Below are 26,403 nucleotides of genomic sequence, written 5' to 3' on the forward strand. Positions count from 1 at the left end.
TTGTTGCAGGTCAAATATATTCTCTAACTACTACTACTTGATCCTGTGACAGCATAAATCAAGAAAACAATTCGTCTCAAAGGAATCATTGCAAAGCGAATCCTCAATAATCTTGTTGTTTCATGTTCAACTTTGGTTCAACTTTAACACTCGAAATACAAAAATCTTGGAGGGAATGGAGAAAAAGACAGTCCAAAACAGAGGAGGCGATCTTAGGTTATTAGCTGTGTTGCACAATACACTTTTTTATATACAGTAACTATCCTCTGCTGTTGTGTAAACTGCTCCACAAGGGAAGCATGATCTGCTGTAAGGAAACAGGAAACAGGTCTTGGTTAAACTATGCTTGTAGAGCCATAGTGCCGCACTAACCCTGGCATGTTTCCGTCTGGACATTATATTAATGTTAGCTTGTTAGCCACCTTGTTTACTAGCACTGCGAGTAGTCACGATGTAACAACCTATTGCAAGGATGCTTGGATGAACTTTGCTATCCCACATTCTGATTTGACCAGGGCTTAAGTGTAATGATTGGAAGAAAGAGAAAATATGACAAAATAAGACTCTAGTTATGTACTTGCACATACTGTATGCGCACATGAAGATACAGAAGATCAACAGAATTGTGACACCTCTTTATAAGAACAAGTGTGAACAAGCACAGATGTGTATGTGAGTGTGTGTTTAGGCTACATGCAGCATCACTGCCCAACAGATGGCTTCGTGTGAACATGTTTTATGGGTGTTGATTTGCAAACCTGCTATGAATGAAAATGATCTCTCTCACAGTTTTTATGGAAGCATAAACAATGGAGACGTGTGGGGTCAGAGAGGACCCTGGTACTTTTAATGCAAATGGCGCCTGTGGCTTTTCAAACTGTCAAACTGATATTCTCGCTTTTGATAAATGACATTAAACATATATTTTGAGAGGGAAAGTGATTCATTATACATCACTCCTTGACATACCGTAGCAGCAAGACTGATGGGAAGTCAGGCATAAGTGAGAGGTCAGTCAATATTATCTTGATTGGAGACAAATGTGAAGAAGAGTCACTGTTAGCTTGGACGTTTTGAGGAAACAACAAATAGCTGAAATTCTGCATAAATAAGCAGCACCTGTAAATTCATTTTAAAAAAAAAACAGGCATGTCTTGTATCATCGCTTCGGGATTAAAACATAACTAAATGTAATTTGTCATAAATAAAGCTTCTAAAAGGTTCCCATTTATGTCTTTAACCACTTGAACAAATCCACAGAGGCACATAAAAAACAGTAGTCTAACATCAGAACAGCAGAGAAGGGCGCTGACCATAATATTTTTCACATTCGCACAGATTTCTGGTACCTATAGTAATTACTCAGATGATTCTGCCTCCAGAGGAGTGTCGAGCTCAGAGCTGAGGTGGAGGGAGCCTCATTATTTCCAGTGTGTTGCTCTCTTCTGCCTTTAATGCAGTGTCAGTGTCAGGAAGGGTGGCGGTCATAAGGGCTGGAGGGGGAGCTGCTTCATGCATTAATGAACAACAAGGTCGGAGGTAGGCGTCAAAGCCGAACTGGTGAACTGTTGGTCGAGGCCAAGAGGAGCTAAGAATAGACGGACCAGTCCTCCAGCCATTTAATTTCACTGTTGTTATTAATGGCTTTCTAATGGATGTACACTCTTGGCTTGTTATTACAGTCTTTCAGGGCAGAAAACACTGATTGGCTTAATGTTGCTATTTAGACACCGTCCTTCTGTGCAGATTCATGTCAGCTCTGTTTGATCTATGCAGCTGGGTTGTGCCAGTAGAAAAACGAGTTTTACATCACCGCCATTAAACAGGGAGTCCCCCCACTGTGTGTTTGGCTTTACCTGTGGGGATGATACCTCTCTGTATAATAATTCATAAATACACAACACAGCTGATTTGTCCTCTATTTCTTTCCAGGTCAACAGCTTAAGGTCTATTAATGTCACATCGCCCCGTGTTCCTCAATCACTCTCTTATTCCCCTGTTTATTTAAAGCAATTAAGAGTTGGCAAGTGCAGCTGTTTTCTGAGTCACCGGTTTGCATGATACATACTGTGGATTTATGATGTGCAGATACAGCAGAGCAGGGACTGAATGTGTTGTGAGTATCGAGAAACACTATTAAGACCAAATCATCACCATTAACCTGCCAAGTTGTGTAATGTAAAAACCTGAGGTTTTTCAAATTCAATGTTTTTGCTGTGATGCGTGTCACAGTGTCATCCCACCTATTATCATGTGCTCGTGTTATGAGCGTCCTACAAAGTTCCCCTCAGACGTCTCGGTATATGGAGCATTTCAGGCGGGGCTTGCATAGCTGATTGCCATCAGCTGCTTCGTTCATGCCTCACTATCAGCGGCTCGTTTGTTAGCTTCTCGGCTACCAGCTGACTATAATAACATTCAACAGCCATTTACATTTTTCACAATTACTCTCCTGATTCTCTCATGCTAATGTATTTGTGGGTGCACTTCCTTCCATCAGAACTGTTCCAGCTGCTCAGATTCTTTAAGAGCTCCCGCAAAGAGCAGAGCCTTTCCCGCCAAATTTAACTGTAACTATTGGATATAAAGGGTGAGTTCACTTGAAATGACTTTTGCTAATTTGCACCTCTAGTCTCATGCTTGCAGACCAATCACCCTCTTACTAGGTTGTGATTTTTCCTGAAACATGAAACATACTGTTGGTGTCTGCTAACATACATGCACATAACTTTACATTGTTGCATTTACATAACCAGGAAGTAAACGGTGCACAAAGAAAACCTGGAAAGGAAACCCTATTTTCAACCGAGGTAGATAATTCTTCACTAAAGCGACAGGCTGTTTTTATAAGAGCTGTCATACATGTGTTGCACTGACGACTCTTTGAACTTTTACATCTTTGCTTCTCTCATTGGATTCTTTGCTTTAGTTTTAGTGCTTTACATTGGTGATTGCCCCACCCCAGTGCTACACAGTGTCCTTTCCTCTACCAGCCATTGTTGTACTGTAGTTGCACAGTTATTGAAATGCACATGCTGGTTGCTCTGAGAGCCTGCACAAGCCTCTGTGTGCATCCCAGAAATCCCTTTTCAGCATCTCCTAAAGTTGTTTATCTGTGTCTTTATAGAAGCATGTTCCAGCTGTATTTCTCCTCCCAGAGTGGGCTGACTTCCTACCACGGTGGCCATCAGCCAACTATCGATCCGTCAGCTAGAGCTTGGACTGAATCTCCCTCATCCATCTGGGATAATCCTTACATCTCTATTAAAATGGAGTGTCCAGAAACACACAGACAGTGGTTAGTCGGTATGGCAAGGATGCTGCAGAGATGGCCATAAATTATGTGCTGCTGACAGATAATGAGAACGCAGGAGACTGGAAAGAAAATAAATAGTGCTTCGACTGGTTGGCAGAAGAGGAGTTTGGAGAGAAAAGGGGGAGAGGGAACTCTGAGGTGTGTTTGGCAGGGAAAGCCCTGCTGTGGTCAATATAATCAGTGTAGCGTGCAGACAACCGCTGCTTGCCCCCATTTGTCTGTCGCTCCTTCTGCTAAAAGCATGCACCATTTTGAGCAACACAAAGCACATCATCCAACAAAACCCGACAGCCTTTTAGAAACACAGGAATATTAATGTATTAATTTCTCTTCATAGCGGTTTAAAAAAAGCCTTATATCAAATGCAGAGTACTGTTACTAGTGTCCTCTGTGGCTACAAATGAAAGAGCAGTGGAAATGTTATTGATCTCATCTCATCTCTCTGCGATTACCTTTCAGAGATAATCTTTAGGTTTGGCCATTTCCATAAGGTAGATCCAAATCTATACATAAGCTATTTGGTTGCCTACATATAGACTTTTTAATACCTCCATCTGCTTCCTGATCACCTGACCAAGAGCCCGAATTGTTAGATCCCAAGGAAGATGTTCAAAATCATGCTAATTTGCATTTTAATGAAATGTTTGAGTACCAGAAGTATTCATATTTTATTACTGCACATGCTGTGTGGTAATCGAGTGTATTTTTCGGTGCTTGAATCAAGTGGCTTCAATTATGAATTAATGAAAAGCAAAGTCAACATCAAAGTGCTCAAACGGATGATTGGCTGTCAGAACCAGGGTTTATATTGGTCTTCTTGGTAAATTGAAAATTTCCATATTCTCCACCCAAACTTTTGACATTCGCACAATATTATACATTTATTTAGAAAACCCCTTTTTTTTTAAACATTTAGTTTCTGTCAGTTAGTGTCTGTGGATGTTCAAATCAACATTCACATCTGCTGTCTCAGAGTTGTGTGGATTTGAAGTGAATATTGACCAAAATCCTTCACCAGCTACAGGGAAATTAGCTAAGCTTCAAGTTAATTTTTGATTGTAATATAGAAAGGAAGACGACAGTGAAAGGTTTTATTAAAGGTCCCATACTGTATAAAGTGAAACTGATTTCCATGTCTTTTTTGATTATAAAGCAGATCTACCTTCTACATTAATACTGTGAAAGTATCTAAGCGCTCAGTCCACAGAGAATTTGAAACGAGCCGTCAGGAATTCTGGAACTTTGCGATGACACAAGAAAGCAGTAATGCCCCAAGCCCCACCCACCCAGACTCATCATTCAACCTTGCAGGATTTGGTTTCTCTAAGTGTTTATCTGAAATCTATTATATTTTTTATTAGACCACTCAGAAAACAGTCAACCAATCAGAAGAGAGGCTCAGAGCCTCTCCTCTGATGACCAGTTTGGCTACTTATTGTAACTAAAACTCCAGAGAGAAGCCTGAGAGAGGACATGTAAAACTACACTGAGATGGTTTTTGGTTCTTAAAACTACAAACATGTCTTCTCATGGATCAACTTCAAATAAAACACTGGAAAAGTGTAAAATACGGGACCTATAAAATGAATGATGTAATGAATTCTCTCTAGTGCAAACTACTGTGTATATATATCAGTTAGCAAATGTTACTGATGAGGCTCTGATGCATGGCTACACTGCAGGATGTCCACTGTTTGAAAGGTCCACCTCCCTTTCCAGTTGGCTAACTGCCAATATCTACTTTATAGTTATGACATGAAACTTCATCAACTTTTAACAGGCTTCTGGTGTGGGAGCTTTCTTGCACAGTTGCCTGCTGTCTCTCCTGCTGTTGCTTGTGCTACATATGAAACCATCTGATAATATTATAAAAGTGCAAGAGTAATAAGTTAGCACTCGTCATGCCGATAGTCCACCTTGATGACCTCACCAGGGATGCGCATGTTTATTTTTTGGTGATTTGATCTGATGCTGCCAACTAAACAGTTTTTGTTAACAGTCATGATGAACAGTCAGTACTCCAGTCTTCCAAAGTAAGTGTTATAGACCATGCAGCCCAGTGCCACTGCCACCCAGCTAACACTGCCATGTGTAGCTATAAAACCTCAGCAATTTGCAGACATTAACCTGTCATCCAGGATGGCTGTGGCCCTTCCACTCTTCTAATAGATAAGCAATTTAAAGAAGTTGTTCATGTCAGCCATTAGTATCACTCACTGATTCGGTTATTTGTTGTTGTTTTTTTTTAACCTGTGGTACTACCTGCCTCTTTTACCTTGAAATGGCTTCAACAACCAGTAACATTTATTCACACCAAGTGCCATGAATCTTCTTGTTTCCAGTGCTGTTGTCTCCATTCTCTTATTTTCTTTTGAAAACGGCTCCGGGAAAAGAAAAAAAAAAGCCCGTTCATAGAGTGGGTCTTTGTACTGCTTAGATGCAGGCCGCTAGTGATAAATAAACACACGTTTTTATTGAGCATGCTTTCATTAGTGTGTGTGTGTGTGTGTGTGTGTGTGTGTGTGTGTGTGTGGTTTACAGTGCTGAGCAGCAGAATAAAGGAGAAACAGAAGAAGAGTAGGCGCAGTGAACTGGGAATTCAGATAGTCATCTTTGTCCCTCTGTGAGATCCACAGAGGAGATTTTAACATGTACAAATGCAGATGGCGTCATTGTCATTTTCTCCATGAATACATATTGCAGTAGCTATGAGAGCAAACACGTCTCGCCTGTTCACTGTATTAATGACCCGAGTTCTGGCCTAATTGCTTTCCTAGTGTGTAAATGTCAAGCACCATGCAAATACAAATGGCATACTTGTGCTTGTTGCCTCAAGAGCAGTGTAATGTGCAAATGAGCAGTCAGGGGATGAGGGTTCATAAAGCAACAAGTAGCCCTCAAGAACCCGGTATCCAAACAGTAACAGGGAGCAGATCACTCGCAAACTCATACCCAGATTGTGCACTTAACGGTCCTCTTGGCTACTTATTTTACCGCTGTAGTTCTGTTATCACAGTTTAGGCGTGTGCGCACTCAACCATTCAGATGAGCCTGTTCAGCCATGTGGGAGTTTAATTTTTACATGGAGGGTTGTCAACTGTGGTACCCAAAGTATAATCAGTGAGACCAAACTTCCTGTAGAAAGCCCAAAGCCGTAGGTGAGCTCCCGCCTAAGCCGATAAACAGGCTTTCGCTTTGCCCACAAGATTATTTCGAGTTTTTTTCTTTTTAAAAAGAAATTTTGATTTTCAATTTTTAATATAACAAAAATAGTGAAAATCAGATTTAAAAAGAAATCAATTATCAGATGAAAGAAATACCATATAGAGGTCATTAGAAATACCACACTGTATAATCAGCAGCTCATTTGCACGTTCTTCCCGTTTTTGTCCTCACTTCGTATCACTGGAATTGTTGTTATTGTATATTCTGAGCTGTCTTTGCTACAAATGTGACTTAATTTACCGTTAATGACGGTGAACTTTTCGCAACAGGAAATACCACGACTTTTGAATGTGTGTGAACATGAAAGCTAGGTGGAAAAAAATTTACCCAAATTGCTCCTTTTGAAAACAAAACAGGCATATTTCATGGAGAGGGTCTAACAGAGCGTGTGTCAGATATCCAAGTCTAGCAATGCAAGACAAAGTAAGCCACAGTAGATACATTATACAAAGAGAAGTCACATATTTCAGTTTACTCTTGATACTATTTTGCGTCAAGGAATGATTCATAAAGAGACAATCTTAGGGGTTACGGCAATTTCATCATGTTTCAAACCGCAGAAGGACTTTTGTGTCATGCCCGCGGGGTTGCAGGTTCAAGTCTTATTCTCAGTAGCTGGATCACAGTGCGGGGGTGGTGTGTGTGTATGTGTGTGTGTGTGTGTGTATGTGTGCGTGCTTTGCTGCGACAGAAAAGCCGTCAAGTGTTCAGCCTCCCCTGCAGGTGTAATAGCTGTAGTCTTCTCTTTTCCTCCACAATCCTTCTGTCTTTTTTTTTTTTTTGACTTCCACCCATGAAATGAAAGTAACATTTTATCAAGCTTCACCTCTGGAGTTGTAAAAATCAATACAGCGAGAGCTCTTTACAGAGGGGGTTGTAAATCATGAAAATTAATTCTCTTAAATCTGAGCTAAGACTCCGCTGTGTCTGTGTGACTCTTCACACTGAGCCAGTCAGGACAACAGCTGCCGCTGGAGCACCACAGAAGCAAATGCAGGGACAATAGTGTTTTTCTGTGCAGTGTACGTATGTATTTTTACTCATATATTCTCTACACATCATTGGTGTAAAAGTTTCACTGTTTGTTAGTGTCATACATTTATTTTTTCTGTAGTATTCATTCTGTATAGAAATAGTATCTTTCTCCTCTTGTCAGAATAGCTCTGACCTGTACATGTGCATTTTTATTCATATGTATTTTCTTTCATCTTGTGGTTTACGATACCTCGCTGCAGAAGCCAGGCAGGTCAGAGGAAGTTATTTCGTGATACACCCACGCACATGTTTCTACTAGAAAGCTATTCAAACTAGAAAAAACATGCACATGCACACAGGGAAAGGAAGCTCACACTTGTGTGGCTCTCCAATAAAAACACAAGCAGCAGTTAAATATCTTGCACTTTCAAACTCATCACACACTGTTCCCTCTTGTATTCAACACAGCATGTCTTGTAAAATCTTCTACAACTTTTGCTCCTCCGTGGGGACAGAAAACATTTGTCACAGACCGACACCAGTTGAGGAATTAACTTTATAGGGATCAAATAATGTGGCACAGAGCTCCTGGATTGGATCTGGACTCCTCCTTTTTGTAGACATGCCCAGGGTCTTTGCCTCCATGCAATTGCACATTATGTGTTGCTTGTGCCTATGCACCAAAGAGTAGTTCTAAGAAAACAGTTGTTTTTCTTGGAATCTCTGCTTGTGGTGGTTGAAAGCGCGCCACCTGGAAGCTGGGAACACAGAGCTGGTGGGGGACTGGAGCCTTGAGAAACCTGCAAGCAGTGATTGGGAGAAACATCCTGCCTTATCTGAAACTGAGTGGTGCTTGCTCTAGACTGTCCAGAATAGGTAGCATGTTTCAGATTATTCAGTGTAGTTGGTAACAGAACATCTTAGACCAAAGACGGATGATTGACTTTATTGTCCCAGCATCAGATCTACAGCTTTACGTGTTTGACAGTCAAGGTGGAGAACAACCAGAACAGTGGATCACCCCCCCTGATGGTACATGGGGTCTTGCAGAGTCTGGGGGGCATGGAACCCAACAGGACCATCATCAAAGTCTTCAACTGCTTGTAGTTGTGGCTCTCATCAGTGCCAGTTGTGGTGGCAATCCAAGAAGACCGCAAGAGAGCCAACTGCCATAACAAAGGCTCAGAGTATATTCCAAAGAAAGGGGCTGCTGTATGAGAAGACACTTTCTCCTGAAGATTTCATCCAAGGCCCTGAAATAACAAGGTTTCCTGTCTGTTGAGATCTCAATGCATGCAAAAGAATACAGAGGAATATAAGGTTCATTGAGCATAGTGGAGCAGAACCATATGTCAGGAGGAGCACTCCAACATCAGCTCTAACCTGGATAAGATCGAAACAGGAGTGAAATGGAGAAAAATTCAGAAGTCCTTGTTAATTAAAGTTCAAACCACAGTGTTTAAACAAACCGGAGCTTCACTGAAGGGCAAAAACCATAAGCCATAATTTGGAACAGTAGATAACAGGAGATAACGATGGTTATGTCATTTAATGTTGAATGATAGCTCTGCATCAAAGGTATTTCACAGATGAGTTATTGGAGACAACTTTTAACAAATAAATTAAAAACTGATGTCACCTGTAAGGAACTGACCCCTCTGAGAAGGAAATGCTGACAGTGCTGCTCAGTGGACCAATAAGAATTTCCAATATGTGATGTAGAAATTATAAAGACTGTGAATAGATAGCTGTGATCCTGAGCTGATATTGGCCAGATTACTGATTAGTATTCCTCCCCTGAAACTGTGTTTGGTCCCTTTGATATTAAGACAGATTGCATGTATTGTAATCATTCTTCAGTTGCTTTCTTTTGATTTCTGCAGGCGATAACCGCACGCTCAAACACAGCCAGCCAGCTCCCAACAATTTATCAACAGCTTTAATGAGAATCTTTGCATCTTTGCAGAGTTTAAATTTAGTATGTGGCGTTTGAACAACCAACCCACTGACTGCCTGATGGACAGGATTGGCTTGTGGTTGAACAGCTGATTGACAGGCCGGTTGGTTTCGTGGTTCCTTTCTGGCTGACTGGTTGAATCACTTAGCCTTCCAGCTGTGGCCACGCCACATTTGATCCTCAGAGAGAGGCAGACTGTCTGGGAATCCTCTGCTGTCTCCCGCTCATGCACAGACACTCAGGTTGAGCGCTCTGGCTGCTTGTCAGCAAGCGTTCAGGAGAGATGGACACTGTGAAATGGTCCATCCACATTTAAATTTTGAAAATATCAAAGATTCGTGCAACCATATCCCTCAATCCTATCCTAGACCAGGCACTTTGAGGACACCATCAGCTTTAATCTAGCTCTTTAGATCTAGCTGTTAAGGTCTAAAAGTTCACTGCACTGCAGTTCTAACATCTGGCGTTTGTACCTCTGTCATCGCACACAGTCAGTCGTAGTAACTGCGAGGTATAATTTGGTTAACTGTTCCTAATGCCAGCAGTAATGGTTATTTCTACTAATGTAATGCTCTAGCTTCCAGATTATGCACTGCACTACAACCTCTGCCAATGAATGATATCCTCATTGTTCCCGTTTCATAATATTACCATCTGTGACAACCTCTGACGTGCCTCTCAGAGACGCAGACAGCTGTGATCTGTTGGACCCAATTTATATGTGTGCTTGTAAACTGTGTATTCTTGTGTATGTATAAACTTGGCGCATTAAATCTGGGCATAAGGACGTGTGTGTAGCCACCCATAATAATCCTGTTTACAAGGGAAAATATATTATTCGTATTATCCAGGGTAAATGGTCTTTGGAGTTTCATTAAAGGACCATACCAGCCTAATTATAAATAATGTATAGTGTCTTTTTGCTAACCATTTCTCAGTTCATGCTGCATAGTTTTATATTTTTTGATTACTTTTTCCCCACAATTCCCGGCAGCCATTAGTTTCCATCAATTTTTGTACGATTTGAAAATCAGTTAGCTAATGTTTAAAACTTCCGCATACATGTTTGCTGATAATATTCATATTATCATTTTGTGGTAATGTTGTTTAAATGCAGCTCGATATGAAAACTCTGGCTTTATGTTCTCTGTAGACATGGAGCAGTACAAGAGTCCGGGACAACACTTTACATCATACTAAAATAAATGGAAGCTAATTATTAGTATGTAAAAAAAGCACAGCGGGTTGTGCACTGATTTTACAAGAGCTCATCACTATGTGTATTTATTTATTTATGTATGTATTTATTTTGAGGTGTCCCCAGTCTTTCACATGTTTGAGTGTGGCCTTCAATGCTCTAAAATTCACATTACAGACTACAGAAGGAATTAAATACCATTCTTGCTACCATGTTTGAGCTACAGTGAATCAATTAAAAAGAAAGGCCCTCATTCGTCCTATAAGCAGGTGTGGATGACATTATTGGTAAGAATCACCAATGTGTCACACACAGTACAGAATGTTAATGCATTATTGTATTCAAAATTAGATTTTTCTAAGTCACAAAATTAGTTATAATTTAACATACTGCACATAAAAGAGGATGTGTGAAGTGTTCCAAGGCCCCTGTCAAGCTTTTGTCCCCCTGGATCATTCAACAACATACCTGGCATCAATTAAACCATGAAAATGTGTGTGCACTCGTATGTGTGATGAGAGGCGGTGCTCAGGCACAATTTCATGCCAAAACTGGTACCAAAAATTGCACCGCACTGCATTTTATCTGCATGAACACCCTCTGCTGTGCTGATCCACCCACACAGAGCAAAGTGTCAGCTTAGAGCCACAAAATCACCAAAAAAAGACCAAAGGACAAAACATGCAGGTGTGTCCTGACTAAAAATGGCATTGCACCTGCGTTCGCTTTGTCTCTGCTTGTACGGACTCAAATACCAATAACGACATCAGCAATGACAAAACTGCCACTAAAACTGAAACACTGTTATTAACATCACTAAAGAAGACAGACGCATCCAATGTTAAAAACAACACGTACACACTCATGGTTTAGGTTTTCCAGTTTGATATCAGATAACAAAAAAGAGGAGTTGCTCTCCACAAACACTGTAATTTAGTCATGTAAATGAATGCTCGCTAGAGTCGAGAGCCGAGATGAGGAAGATGTTTAAGTGTAAAGAAACGAGAGAGTCACCGCCATGTGAATCTACAAGGAGACACAAGCACTTCCTCTTTAAAAAAAATCTGGGACACTGTTCCTGAGGGTGTAAACAACACAAACAGAGCAGAGACAGAATCACACAGAGAGGAGAAGCAGCTCTGTACTGTACCTGCAGACACACCTCTCACAGAGCACTGTAACTCCTGTAAAGCTTCGCAATGAGTGTCTCTTTAGGAGTTGTATTTTTTTTTTCCTGCAAGCTTGGACTTGAGGCAGTGTGCACATGTAGAAATGAGTGCGGGCGTGCGTGTGTGTGTGTGACAGATCTGAGATATGCTTGTCAGCTTGTTGCGCAGGGCAGACTGCCGACTTGCCTGACGAGAGATGACTAGCCAATCTAGCAAAAGTCTGGCTGCCTTGACACCAGTCTGGCACCAATTTATGGATGAACAGCAGCAGAGTGGACAAACACACACATACACTTGAAACCTCACTAATCTTGTTGTGGGTGGTTGCACTCAAGAGGCTCTCCCACAATGTTTTTCTTTTTTAATTTAGTATGAGAAACACATTTTTTTTTTCTTCTTATATTTACTGCAGTCTCAATTAAACATGAGTTTGATTATAATGGCTGTTGTTTTCGGCCACTTTAGGCTGATGTTTGTTTCAAAACCCATCAAATCTCCCCTAACAAATAGTAAAGAAATACCTAATTTCCAAATTTAAATAGTAAAAGCTAAATCATTTTCACATATTTCACTTGATTGTTATCAGAAATCATATTGCAGACGGAAATGTCGCCTATGAAAAGTCCTTTGTCTGATAAGATGACTAACATAAATCTTTAGCTTTATTAGCTATATTTACCACCGGTTCACTGAGTATAGTGACACTTCTGTGCAAATTTCCTTTTTTTCTTTTTGCGCATGTATGTGTGTTTATGTATGTGTAGAATGAGCCAGGGGAGCTGTGCCGTACCAGTGTTAAAGGGTCTCTGCCTTCAGGGAAACTTAAGTGAACACTTAAGTGCTTCTGGTGGCTCAACACCTTAAAGGTGTGGCTGCTTTTTGTTGTCCTTTCAGTTAAAAGCATATAGTGTAGTGATGTGAAGCACACATTTTTGTTCACTTGGGTTAAAAAGGAAGATTTGCAACAGCATATTAAGGTGACTGTATAACTAGTCTGATAATGGCTGTCAAATAAAACTAATTCTATTTCACCCAATGAATTGCAGTCTGCTGGTTTACTGTTTTATAGGTGCAGAGATGGACGTTTTTAGTTATCTATCTACTTCAATGAATATGGAAATAAAATGAGCACAAGGGGAAATGAAAACTCAATGTACTTCTATAACATGATGCAAAATACTTGAAAACAAAAACAAAAAAAACTGTTCAATAGTAGAAAAGCAATAATGAATTAAGTCGTTCACATTATGAGTTTCTTTTAATGAGTTTTGTTGTAATATCGCTTGTCAGCCTAACAGCAGCAATTCATTTGGAAGTTTTATGTAAAATTCTTTTGATAATCAAACACAGACTCTGTGATTCATAACCATCATTTAGATCGGCTTTTCTCCAAGTCATTCATGAAACAAGTATTATTTTTATTGCAAGTGAATTGCAGATGTCTTCATCAGTCGTAGCTGATAATGTCTTAACAGCTCATATCTGATACAAGTCAGTGTTGCAGAGCATGACAACATGCACTTTTGTTGTCTGCACATCCAAAGATGTGTGAAGACAAAGAGCAAAGTCTAGAGATATTCCTTTGACATTGTGACTTTGAGGCTCAGCCGAGACGTCACCTTGATCTCACTTCTCTCAAAGCCTCATCTATTTCATAAAAACATACTGTGACTTTTTAAATACCAAACTCTGAATGTAATGTCAGTTTTTGAGTTGGCGCCTGATTTCAAAATGTTTTTAGACCTCAAGTTGTTGTCATGTACCTGTAACCACAAGTGAAATTTTTTCCCATGTCGATGATCTGTCGTGTTTATCAGCACATATGCTTCTAGTCATGTCGTCTGTATTCAGACCATTCAAGAAAAAAGAGAAAGGAAAACCGATACTGTACACCGTCTATGCACACGATTCATCCAGCTGTTTACTGGCGACTCTTTCACTCGGTCCCTGTCTCGTCTTTCTCCTCCGGGTTTGATAATCAGACAGGCCCGCTGAAGCCCCCATTGTCTGCACACACTGTCGACGTGACTCTTATACATATGAGAACAGCTTAGCATTGTGAATGCAGCTCAGCTTTCTGGAGGTTGACCTTTTTCCATGGATTAATAGGTTTTATGCTGGCAGCATTAATAAACAATTTCTTCGTTTCCACAGTAGGGTATAGTGAGCGGTCACTCTGCATATTAATGTGACCCCCCCCCCCCCCCCCCCCCCCCCCCGGTCTCACCTACTTTTCAGCGGTCATGTTTAGCAATCACGACCCTTTTTTGATCCAGCCCCCCCCCCCCAAAGGATGTTTGTCTCAGAGTCAGTTTTTTTGCTCTCTTGTCTTTAAATGCACATTCACTATTTTCAAGGCATATTATATGAAACTCCCACTCTCTCCATCTGCCTCTTTTTTAGCTAGATCTTTTTTTATCTATTATTTTTCCCCAAAAAAAATTGTACTCCTTATATATATCTTCATCTCTCCTTTATTTCGGTCCCTGTCTTTTTTGCTTTGGTGACTGGGGCTGATTATGTGGGACTGAGCAGTTTTGGCCCTCACGCTGTCTGTGGCCAAGGTCAATTACGGCCTTCCCATTCAGAGCATGGCCAATCACGGGCCAGGGAGCCACTGATGTGGAGCGCCAGGCGGGGGGATCGAGCGGGAAGAAAATCAACCGTTTGGTGCCTCAAAAATGATTCGATTTGCCACTGGTGTGAAAGTGTGTGCTGTGTCTGAGTAGCCCTCTCCCTTTTCTTCTTCAATGTCACCCACATTTTTCTAAAATATTAGTTTGATGCTGGGTAGAATTATACAGCAAACAAGGTAATATTGTCTCTGATTTGACTGCTTCTTTAAAATAATCATATGACAAAACTCAGTCATTCTCTCAGTGTGTGTTTTGTGTGTGTGTGCAAGGTTAAAATCTTTCCCATGAGTCTGTATGGACGCGATCGGGCTGCCCAGGCCCTTAGAACAGCACTATATTGTGCTGGAGTGCCTCTGTGTTACCATGGAAACCCAAGAGAAAATGTGTTTGTCATGTTCTGGTCTCCAGGAAAAAGAATTTTAAAAAATTCAATTAAATTTAAAAAAACGGGTAGAGAAAAGGTTTCCTCAAGAAAAGCACAGTAGGGGGTGTAGTTAAGGAACAGTGGTCGTTTCATTGTCATATTTCAAACATTTTGTGTCGTGATAAAAAATTGTCGTCACCATCTTGCCGGTACCTGACTCCACCGAACTCCTGGCTAATACCAAAAGACTTCAGTGCATGCTAGCTTGTGGCGAGCATACGCCCACCTGCCTGTCACTCAAAGCGGCATGCCCTTAATTAAGCAGAACTTTAAGCTTTAATAGAATTTAAACGAGTGAGTTGTATAAAAATTCACCCCCCTGTACAGTTATCAAGAAGGAGGAAATTAGCCGTCTATTTCAGCTGTAAAGTTGGTTATTTCAACATGGGAGTCTTTGGGGATTGACTTTTGGAACCAGCCTCAAGCGGCCGTTTGAAGACGTGCAGTTTTTGGGTACTTCCGTGTTTTAGCCTCGGAGTTTGCCGCTTGGTCTTGCCAAGAGCTTCAGCCATCGTTGCATTTCCAATACAAGAGGTTTTAATACGCCCTCTGAGTAGCGCTACGTCATTAGGGCAGGCTGATGCTACAGTGACCAGACAGCCCGGCCAGACTGGTGCTAGCTTCAGTAGACGAAAAGCAGTGATAGAAATAGAAGTAAATCAAGAGTTAACCTTGGTGTGGCTTTCCACCAATGGAGACAGTTCTTGTTGAGTAAAGGAGTGAAGTTTGTTTCTGAACTCACAAAATTTCCTCTAGACTGGTAAGTAACGTTCACCAGGCCACGTTTGTGGCATCACATTTGGGAAAGGCCCTTTCCTATGTCAACATGACAATCTACATGTGCAAAATGTCAGGTTAGTGATATGGGTGTAATGTTTGGCTGGCTATATACCCTGTTTCGGTCTCCACATACAGTGGGATCCCAAAGACTTTTGGAAACCATGCCGTCATTATTAGCAGTAATCTCTGACGTGTGAAGAGTTATTGATCATAAATGAGGGAAAATGACTAAAGGAAAGTCTTGCTCCTGTTTTTGTGGCAAGACAGTTTGAACATGATAAAAGCCTTTGGCTTGTTGTTGACATTTGACAAATTTATAATGCAGTCAGCAAACAATGTGTCTGAAATCAGCTGCCTTCACTGCTCTGATCTTCAAGTGAAACTGATTATGGTGACTGACAGTGTAACATTTTTTGTTCACCATCAAGCATCATTCCACAAACAAACCACCCCCACTTCCTCTGCCTCCGTAAACAAAGGCAGACTTTTTGTGCATCTATGTGAAGGCGTTTGATTAGCCACAATTATGGCCTTGGCACCAGCTTGTGTGATTACTTTGACTCAAGGCTGTTTTGTAGGTGTCGTATAAGTAATCAGTGCTGGGCTAAACCTGGACCGGCATCAAAATGATGTGTCTAATTACAGCAGCCAACCAACCTGTGGTGCGGCTCACCTGACGAGGAAAAAGTAGAATTAATTACCTAATTGAAGCAAGTCAGGGAACCATGAAGGTAAAACTGTTTTACCTTCTAATCGGCTCAGCAACAGAATTTGCTTCAGCATTAGAAGAGCATGTTTAAACATTCTGTCAGGGAACAAAGGTTGTTTGGTTTTACGAATGAAACGGTACAATGAAGACATTTGTTCTCGTTTTTGGCTAAAGATCACTCAAGTGAGTTTATTTTAAATATTAAGGGCAATATAAGACTTCTCTTATATAATTCGGGATCTATTACGATGCACTGTATGTGTTGTGTACAGTCTGCAACATCATACTGCGTCGCCTGCCTGTCCTGGGAGATGGGACACAGCCCAGCCTTTCTGACAACTTGGACATAATAAACAGCCATTTGATGAACTGCTGCTTGACGCTGATGCACAATAAATCCTAATGACGACAACAAAATGAATAACGATGGGGTCAAGCCTGGGCATCATCCCGAGAGAATGTTCTTTTATTTGCAATGAAACATGCTGGATGTCCTCATGCTTGGGGGTTTTATCATGTGTGGTTCAGTTGTTATTGCCTCTGCCTGCAATGTGTCTGCCTATCGATAGATTGCTCTGCTCAGCCCCTGGGGTCTGCTAACGGAAGCAGCATTAATATTTCTGATCCTAATCCCTACTTTTGCCACTAGAATAGTCTGAAGTTAATTCTCTTGTGTAACGCATTCGCTGCCGGTGAGACAGAGCAGAAGTCGGACTGCAGGATTTCCCCAACACATGCATCACATAACAGATCACCGCACTGACGTCTCAATGCCTGCACTGGCAGTTTTGACCGTTTTCTCACTGTGATTGTAATATGAAGATTCAGAGCACCTCTTCCTGAGTTTTTTTTTTTTTTTCTTCACATCTCAGCTGATGCTGTTGTTATGCGTCATGCATTTGCGCCTTCCACTCAGAAATGCCTAGGAGTCCTCAATCAAGGATAGAGAGGACACTCATACAGCCAGGTGCTTGTCAGGATCATTATGGCCATCCCAAGTGTCTCTCCGCACCTTCCTGTTCAGCTCTGCTTTCAATTGAATACTGTCTGGAGGATAAGCTCGGACAGGGCTAATTCACAAAGGGCTAATTATACCATAGTTATTGCATGGTGTGTGCTGTGTTCAAATTGAAGCATGTAGCCCATAAATAATCTCCTGTGAAGCAACAGTGCAGGAGATTTACAAAGACAGAGCCTCAACATTGTAACTATAAAATCAATCTCCAGGAAAATTAAAATAATGTGACATTTTTAGATTTTTTTGGTACACTTCCTTTGACTGAAATATCTCAAAAACCAATAGATGGGGTGCCATGTACCTCAGTATATACATTCATTGTCTCCAGAAGAAGAAGAAGCCCACTGACTTTGATGATCCTTGACTCATCCTCTTGCACAACTGTGAGGTTGTTGTTTTAGGTTCTAAGTGAAGCGTCTTGACATCTGTTTGATTTCGATGCCATGAAATTTGGATCATATGATAATGCTGCCTAGAGGATGAATCCTTGGCGATTTCTGGTGCCACAACGAGATTGACCTTTGTGGTTTGAATGAAATGTCTCAACAACGATTGGATGGATTGCCATGAAATTTGGTCCAGACATCCATGTTTCCCCCACAGGATGAATTGTAATAACTTTGGTAATCCCTTAGCTTTTCACCATGCACCATCACCAGGTCAAAATGTCACTTTGGCTGCAGCCATGTTTTTCCTGGAATCTTATGTGATACAGTGTAATCGTCTTTCACATTTATCCATTTCATTCAAACACAGAGTAATCAAAGATGTATAGTAATGTACTCCAAAAGGCTTTTGAAATCTTTGGTCATCTGGGACCCAGTTTATAGGATTCTGTGTGTGTGTTTATTATAATATGGCACAGAAATATTTAGTGTGCTTTGGTTTGGAAGATGACACCAGTATCCTACACAAACTTTTTATTTTATTGTTTGACACAAACAAATTGAAGTACTCCTCATTTTTGGTCCCTAAGGAATCTTCTCACTGTCCCCAGCTCCTGACATTGCGAACCACTGAGGTACAGGATGTATCGGAGGATTTTTACATGTACTGTCAGTAGCTCTGGGAGCCAGCTCAGTGTGAATTGCTTACAAAAGATGTGGTGAAACCCTCCATTGTGATGAGTGTGCTTTGATTAATACACCCCGATGAATGCCTTTATTTTTAGCCTGGCAGAGCGGACAATGTGGAAACGCGTTTTATTACCCTTCTGGTTGGAGATGAATGGGCAACAGCAGAGAGAGATGTGGTGCCTCAGTGTTCATTTGTCATTGCCAGATTGAGGTGTAAAGGATGGAAGAGTCACTTGATTAGTTCTATCATTATTCGTACAAAGTTCAGAAGGCAGTCATAGACAAATTGCTAATAGAAGACGTAGTATTTGGTGAAGGATGATCCCCTTTGGGTTTTGCCAATTAAAACATTTTATGAGGAACAAGCCAGGAATGTCTGGCTAGACATCTGGGCAGGGGGGGGTTTGGGGGGGAGTGCTGATTTTTCCAATGCTGAAGAGCTGGGGTCAGAACCTAACAATATATACTTTCTGCTGGGAACATGAGCTAATTGACTAAACGGGTGCTCTTACATCTGATGTCAAGGTTAAGGCCAAGGAGAGAATGAGAGTTGCATTTCATCAGAGCAGGTCATTAGACCTGGCTTGAATCGGACATGATTATAGTGAGATAGACTCTGCAGCGCTCGTCCTTTTCATGACAGGTGGAGGTATGAAGTCCAATTTACCTGGCGAGGCACTTTCTCGGCCTGCAATGAGATTATTCTATACATTGAGAGCGAAATAAAGGTGGCATGTGTGCTGGTGACCTTCATACAAGTTCAAATATAATTATAAATCTGATATCTGTTTCATTCTTGCACAATATGAACCATAAATTATTCATTTGACTCCACTGGAATGTCTCCAATACAGTATATCATGGGCAAATGAAGTCTTATATATAAAAAATAACCAAAAAAGATTACAATGTGTGTGGTGCTTGTTTGTGTCTTTGCAGGAACTCTTTACAGCGGAGTGCAAGTTCAAAGAGTCGGTGTTTGAGAACTACTATGTGATCTACTCGTCCATGTTGTACAGACAACAGGAGTCGGGGAGAGCTTGGTTCCTAGGGCTCAATAAAGAGGGTCAAGCCATGAAGGGGAACCGAGTGAAAAAAACAAAACCAGCTGCTCACTTCCTGCCCAAGCCATTAGAAGGTATGTAATTAAAAACTCAAAGTGAAATTTAACATTAACACATCAAAACCGCACTGTGATTTTACACTTACTTTTCAAATAAGTAAAAAATCTGGTATTAAAAATCTGAATTTATCAGTGTATTTTAAGTATTTAAGATTAGCTGTAGAAATATTCTTTTTTTTTTCTTATTGTCAACAAATCCAATGAAAAGACTAAAATCAATAATGAATTAGAATTATTATCATGCTAATAAATATTGTTTGTAGTCAGATCCTCATACAGTTTATTCCTCTGCACATTCGACCTCCATTGTTGCCCAGAATCTGTTTCAAACACATGAAAAACAACAGTTTTGCAATGGATGACATGCTCCTTTATTATGATGAACACAGGCACTGTAGTTTATTTAAATCTGTCGTAAACTGTCCTGCTCCCATAAATACTCACTAGTGTACCCAGCATGTGTTAATATGTGGTTAATAGTTTCCAACAAATGCGTGATTTACTCCTTTACTGGTAATGTTTGCTAAAAGCTACACTGCCCAGCTGTTGTCAGCTGCTTCTGTAGGAAAAAAGGGTCTTGGGGTTGAACGCCAAAGACGGGCTGGGGAAGTTGGTTTTGACAATAAGAAAAACACTGAGCATCACCATCTTTTACAAGATCAGATCACCCATATCACAAGATAATATTTTCTGAGTTTCAGTTTTATGTGCAGAGGCTTTGAGTTATCTACCTTTGAAAGCTGCGCGCCCACCATCGCACTATGGGCGGCAACAAAAGTCTCAGAACTAAAGAAAACTGAAAGCTATCTGCTTGCCTGTGTTTTTGATAGAGACAACTGTAAAAAAAAAAAAAAAATACAACTAAGGACTATGTAGTTTTCTGTCTTTTATGTTTTCAACTCACCTAGAGAGACTTAAGGAGCATAATCAGCAGCTCATTTCCCCCACATTGTCTTCTTAGTTTCTGTTACCTGAAGCAGTTTTTCAGCAGTCAGGGAAACTGTGTTACTGTAAATTCTAACAGCTTTTAGGTGGAGGTGGATTTTTTAATGAAATATACAGTATAAAAACACAAAAAAATGATGATGACATGGCATGATTTTATGCTGGGTAATAGTGCAACTACTGCATGTGAAATATTCATCTTTGACATAGTTTCTGTATTATGTGCTGATTCTCTGTTTTGCTGTTGTAAGCAGACAGTGTAGGATGCAGGGCTGCTCAGTAAGCGCAGTATGAAATGTTGATAGTCCAGCAGATGCCACCATCACTCTCGTGAGCCACCGGCCTTGATTGCTTCCATCATTTAAACATGGAATCAGGTTTAAGTGTCCTGTCAAGACAGTGATACAGCTGTAGTGTAGTGGCTGTAAAGTGGGAGGGGGTGGAGGGGGTTGTAATGAGACACTTTCGGCTGTTTTGTCGAAAAGTTATGTGCTTGGATTCAGAATCAGCCCTGATGGAGACAGAGTATGAAACCAGCAGGCAAAAGATGTTTCAGCTTTTTTTTCCATCTGTAAATTTCAGTGCAGGTTTGAGGGTTTTCTTTGTCTGTGTAAAACTTTTGAAAAAGGACACAACAGCTATGGGAAGTGATATGCTGCTTGAATAGGTTTAGACAGGTAAAGTGCAGGATAGAGGTTCGCGCTAACACTGTTTCCCTTGTCTCTCTCCTCTCTCTCCTTATCGTCTGCTCCTCCAGTTGCCATGTACAGAGAGCCATCGTTGCATGATGTGGGAGAGACATTGCCCAAGGCGGCGGTACCTCCCAGTAAAAGCACAAGTGAGCCGGCGGTGATGAATGGAGGTAAACCTGTCAACAAGCCCGACAAGCCCACCACATAGCCACACCTGACCAGTGCCCAGTGTGTGTGTGTGCGTGTGGAGGTGGGGGGGGTTGGGGGAGCGGGGAGCGTGACGGAGGCAGGGCTTTTCCCGACTAGACTCCAGACCCTCTTTTCTTCTGTGGATCAGATCCAGGCAAACCTTCCTTCCCTTCTTCTCTTGCTCCTCCTCCTCTTTCACCCGCCCCGTCCTCCTTTTCTCCAGCTGTCTCAGCGTGGGGCGGATGGATTCTGAGGCGGCTGAGTTTCTCCAGCACGGGATGGAAGAGGACCTCTGATCATGGAATGCCTTTAGACTCCTCTGGAACTGTGAGAATTCATGTGAATAACGCGTGTTTCACAACCACGCTCGTGGTACTTTGCTTGCTGACGGTTCATCCAAGAAAACCCTCCCCCTCTCTATAATGCCCTGTTGGAGCAGAGTGTGTGAACCTTCAGATCTATTTTCTATACCACAGTTCACCAGCTATGTTCTGGGATAGAGACTGTATAGATAGAGTAAATATTTGGACTGTCGTCCTCTATTTTTTACGAGTACGTTCCCCTCCCTCTCTTTCTATCTCTAGTCACACACTTTTCTCTTTGTCAAGTAACCTAGAAAAGATAAAAACATTTTGCAAGGGAGTTGTGTGATTTTCTAAGAAACACATTCACACAGATATGACATAAAAACAAACACATATACAAAATCAAAAAAACTATCCAAATTTTCTTCTTGCCTACAACATGCGCACACACACACATTTACAGACACACAAAAGTTTGTGGGGAAAATCAGAGATGTTGCTTTTTTACAGCTGATAAAAACACACTGGAGGCTGGCAGATAGCTCCTGCAATCATAGTTGATGAAGTGCTAATTACCGCCACTGCAATCAATGCGAGGAGCTCCCTACACACACACAAACACACACACACACACACACACACACACACACACACATTTATAAACAGATGTGCGTGTGGGTGGGAGAGCGCTGGAAGGAATGGTGTATACATATCACTATCTAAGTCCCACCAGCGGTTCAGTCCGCCTTCTCTGGTAAATAGAAAACCTGAAGTCTATTTTTCTTTAATCTTATTTCAGAGCGTGGGCTCTAGGAATATCTCTAGGCCTTGTAGGCCTCTGTCCCTCACTCGCTGACTTCTTTGGACTATAAGGCAAGGCTTGTGGCTTTGACCCAGATGGTCTATAACTGCAGCACTGGCAGCCATCTTACGGCAGCGTCTACTTAAAGCCAGAAAACAACATGGCTGAAAACCAGTAGGCGACATTTATATTGGCTGCATCCCTATTTGGTTCAGCAAACTAAAGCATGGGCAAGGTTAATATTGTGTTCTCTCTTCTTGCAGCAGTTATACAAGAGATGGCTTATATTGTAACATTTTCACTGTATAAAACTTAGGGAAAATGACTATTAAAAATCATAACTTTTTAAATGACTAGATATTATTATAATTATTATTATGAGAGGAATTGTCTCCTAGCTCAGCATGCAGAGTCCAGTACTGATCATCTTGGCCTGTCACGTGCCTGTTTGGACCTTGATTCCCGGCATGCAAAAACAGGTTCCCAGTCCCCACTGGGCCAAAGGTGCCTCACCCACCCGATACATCCACGTAGAGGACACGTAGCATTATCCATCGAGAAAAACCACACTCAGATGTATTCATTCTGAAATGACCAAAGTCTTTTTTTCATCCCAAGAAGAACTGAACTCTTTAACTCTTAAAAAAAAAAGGAAAAAAAAGAAAGAAAACAAATCTGATTCTCTCTCTGATTCAATTCATTCAAGCTTTCACTGTGATAGCATTTGTTCTGTCCGACAGAATCAACTCTGCTCAGACCTGCAAAGGTCTCGACTGATGTCATTTTGGAGAAGTACGTATACCTTGAATTAATCACATGCATGTATTTTCTATGAGGAACCAAGGTATGGGTATCGTTCTTCACTCTGTCTAAGCTGAAGAGCACTGAAGCTCGGTGTGGGACGTTGAATGGGCATGTTGTAGGCTACGGCACACTCACACCTAACCTGAAGGAAACCCACTGCACTTTCCGTTTTGCATCTTCATTACGACTGTTAGCGGTTTATCAAAGCTCTATCTGATCAATCAATTTATAACGTTTTAACGTCTTGCTTTAATGATTTTTTCCTAATAGTTTTGTTAGATAAGGTTTAGACTATTAAGTAGATTGTTGCTGCTGTATGCTGCTAAAACTGCAACTATATTAAGAAGTTGATTTGGTAAATATAATTTTCTGAGTTTATTGGGATTACACATGACCATTTCTTCTTACAGCACATCAAAGCACATTAGTTAGACTTCAATATTTGTCTGTACAAAGCTGTTAATGTTATAACAACAATGGCGTACCATAGACGCGTGCGCACGCACGCGCACACACACACACACACACACACACACACACACACAGGAGCTGGAAACCATTGTAGCTGTATTTGAGGATGGTGTTGTGTCCTCGTTACAGCCAATCATCCTCCACTCTTTACAAACTCTACATGCTGGGCTGGCTTCTGCTCCAGCCCTGCAGTCCAGTTAACTGGCTCCTCCAAGGCTGACTTTATTTTTGTAAATGACCAGTGTGTAAATGTACATCTCTGTTTGGATCTCTGTAGCCACTTTTTTTTCTTTCTTTCTTTCTTTCTTTCTTGTCCTCATTTTCTCTCGTATACGGGTCGTGTGTGATGTCGTTCTCCTGATCACTTTTGCTTTGTCCCCCCTCCCTCCCTCCCTCCCTCTCTTCAGATGTGTTCCAAGAATATTCTAGCAAACTTAGTTTCTTTATTGCTTCAGTTTTCAACCTCTTCTTTTGTACGTTGTCCCATCTGTTGCATGGGGAGAGGATGGCATCGATGAACTGCATGTAGTAGGCTATGTCTATCAAGAACTGTTGGTATGTACCGCTAATTTTACATACATATATGCAACGAGTTTGTCTACACTATACAGTTTGTGTTTGTTGTATACACATATACAACATATTGAATAAAATATTTATATAAAGGTGTACTGTAATGTCAGTAACATACTTAATGCAATATAGTGTGCAGTATATTATTGCACCTGTCATTTTTTTTTGATGGGACGAGGAAAACAGAGGGGTTGGCTAGTTTAAGCATGAAAAAGGCCAAAGTAGAATTTACATTAAATTTTCTTTGTGACTTCTTATCGGTCCTCTTTTCAAGTGGTGACTGAGCTCTCGTGTCAATGCAGCTCTCATCCCCTGATGCCACCTTTTGAAGTGACATGGACATCCAGCATGCCACAACTAAACTATGTATGCCCTTCTCTTTGTTTCCTCCACTTAGAATTTAACCTTATCACTAGTATTAGTTGAGTGAGAAATGTCCATTACGTACCTTCAGTACAGCGTGGGCTTTCATGGCAGATTGTTTGGTTTGGTTTCCCGGTGGAGAAGAATAGGCACTATTAAAATGATTTATTTTCAAAAATATATATATACCATTGCAAGTATGCCCATTGGAGTTATGTCATGTTATAACAAATTTGTAACCATGTATGATTAAGGTCTTCGCATTGTTTTCCATGCAAAATGTTGTGTCATGCGGCACATTTAATGTTTTATTATTAAAAAGAAATAAAAACCTCAAACAGTAACCTCTGCCTTGAGCTTTTGAGTGAACTTTCAGTCCAGCCTGGGAGCAACACTTCACTGTGTACCATTTCAAAACAGGCCTACATTATCCCCCGCAGTATCCCTCATATTCCAAAAATGTCACCTCACTAAAAGAACATGTTCCTCTCTGACCAACATTTCGATTTGTCATGTACCTGCATCCTATTATGTGCAGCCTTCTGGAATATGTAAGCGTTTCTACGTTATAAAAAATGAAAAACAAAATCATACATAAAGCTGTTTTGGAAACATAAATGTTTACATTGTAATATGTTTTAAACAGGAAAATATGGTTGTTTCTTTTCACCTACAAAATCCAGTTTTAATAAGGATCATTTGTAACCAGTACAATAAAAGAATGAATGCTGTTAGTGATACGCAGAATTACATCCGTGTTTATGCATGTCTTCTCCCTCCTCCTGTGGTTTCCAGGCGGTGGTGTTTTACCAGCCTGGTCGTTGACGGTCGGCGGTGCTCCTGGTCGCTCCGGGCAGCCAGGCCTCTTGTCTCTAACCCCAGTGTCCTGTTCTCCTCAGTACTCTGCTCCCACCCAGATTTCGCAAGCGTTCCCTGTCCAGCCGTCCCAGCACTCACAGTTGCCGCAATTGCACAAGCCATTCCCTGTGAGGAGATGTGAGAAGAAAAGCTGTGAATTAAAAGAGCTGTGCCATCATGCCTGACCTTTAACAAGGTTCCTCTTTTCACACCCTGCTTCCCTGGGCACAGCTCTCTGGTGGGGGATTGAGGCGAGCTACACTGCTCAGGACAGTTTGTGGCTCTCTACTGCCTTCACCCACACAGTATAGGAGAAAACTCTGGTTTAATTAGGAGTGAAAAACCTTTATACTTTATATATTCGCCACGTTTGTACAAAGCTCAGATATCCTAAAAATTTGACCTGTCTTCCTTCCTCCCTCCTTCCTTCCTGATAAAATAGTGAGGCTGTCCTTTCCAGAAAAATAGTTTATTACAATCTGTTTATTTTTTGCTCAGTAACAAAGGAAGAAATATTGCTGTCCAAATCTCAGGTAGGAGTTTGTGGTAATGAGTATCCTGTGAGTGTCATCAGCTTGGAAGAAAATACTGATGACATATCTTTGTTCAACCGATAGGAAAGCCGGATACCAGCACAATCATATTGGTTGATATGGGATACACTGACTTATTTTCTTTAGGAATGAGGATATATTTATTTTAGGTATGAAGATACTCACAGTAGTATTATATCCTACTCAGGGTACCTGTCTGTTATAATCCAGTACCCCCATGCTTTCTGCTGGTTCCCTGAGC

The 26,403-nt window shown here is 41.0% G+C and overlaps 2 protein-coding genes across 5 annotated transcripts in view; one reads left to right on the top strand and one right to left on the bottom strand.

The window, feature by feature from the left end:
• The window catches only part of fgf14 (fibroblast growth factor 14), a 98,872-nt gene extending 73,778 nt beyond the window's left edge, over positions 1-25,094 (top strand). For all 4 annotated transcript variants that reach the window (XM_056389167.1, XM_056389170.1, XM_056389168.1 and 1 more), the window contains exons 4-5: positions 19,423-19,621; positions 21,309-25,094. In XM_056389167.1, coding sequence (XP_056245142.1) covers positions 19,423-19,621; positions 21,309-21,451 — 342 coding nt within the window. In that variant the 3' untranslated portion in view covers positions 21,452-25,094. The remainder of the gene's footprint in view (positions 1-19,422; positions 19,622-21,308) is intronic.
• The window catches only part of itgbl1 (integrin, beta-like 1), a 41,964-nt gene continuing 40,461 nt past the window's right edge, over positions 24,901-26,403 (bottom strand). The window contains exon 11 of the mRNA XM_056389166.1: positions 24,901-25,734. Coding sequence (XP_056245141.1) covers positions 25,646-25,734 — 89 coding nt within the window. The 3' untranslated portion in view covers positions 24,901-25,645. The remainder of the gene's footprint in view (positions 25,735-26,403) is intronic.

The sequence above is a fragment of the Seriola aureovittata genome, chromosome 11 (assembly GCF_021018895.1).
Source record: "Seriola aureovittata isolate HTS-2021-v1 ecotype China chromosome 11, ASM2101889v1, whole genome shotgun sequence".
Lineage (NCBI taxonomy): Eukaryota > Metazoa > Chordata > Actinopteri > Carangiformes > Carangidae > Seriola > Seriola aureovittata.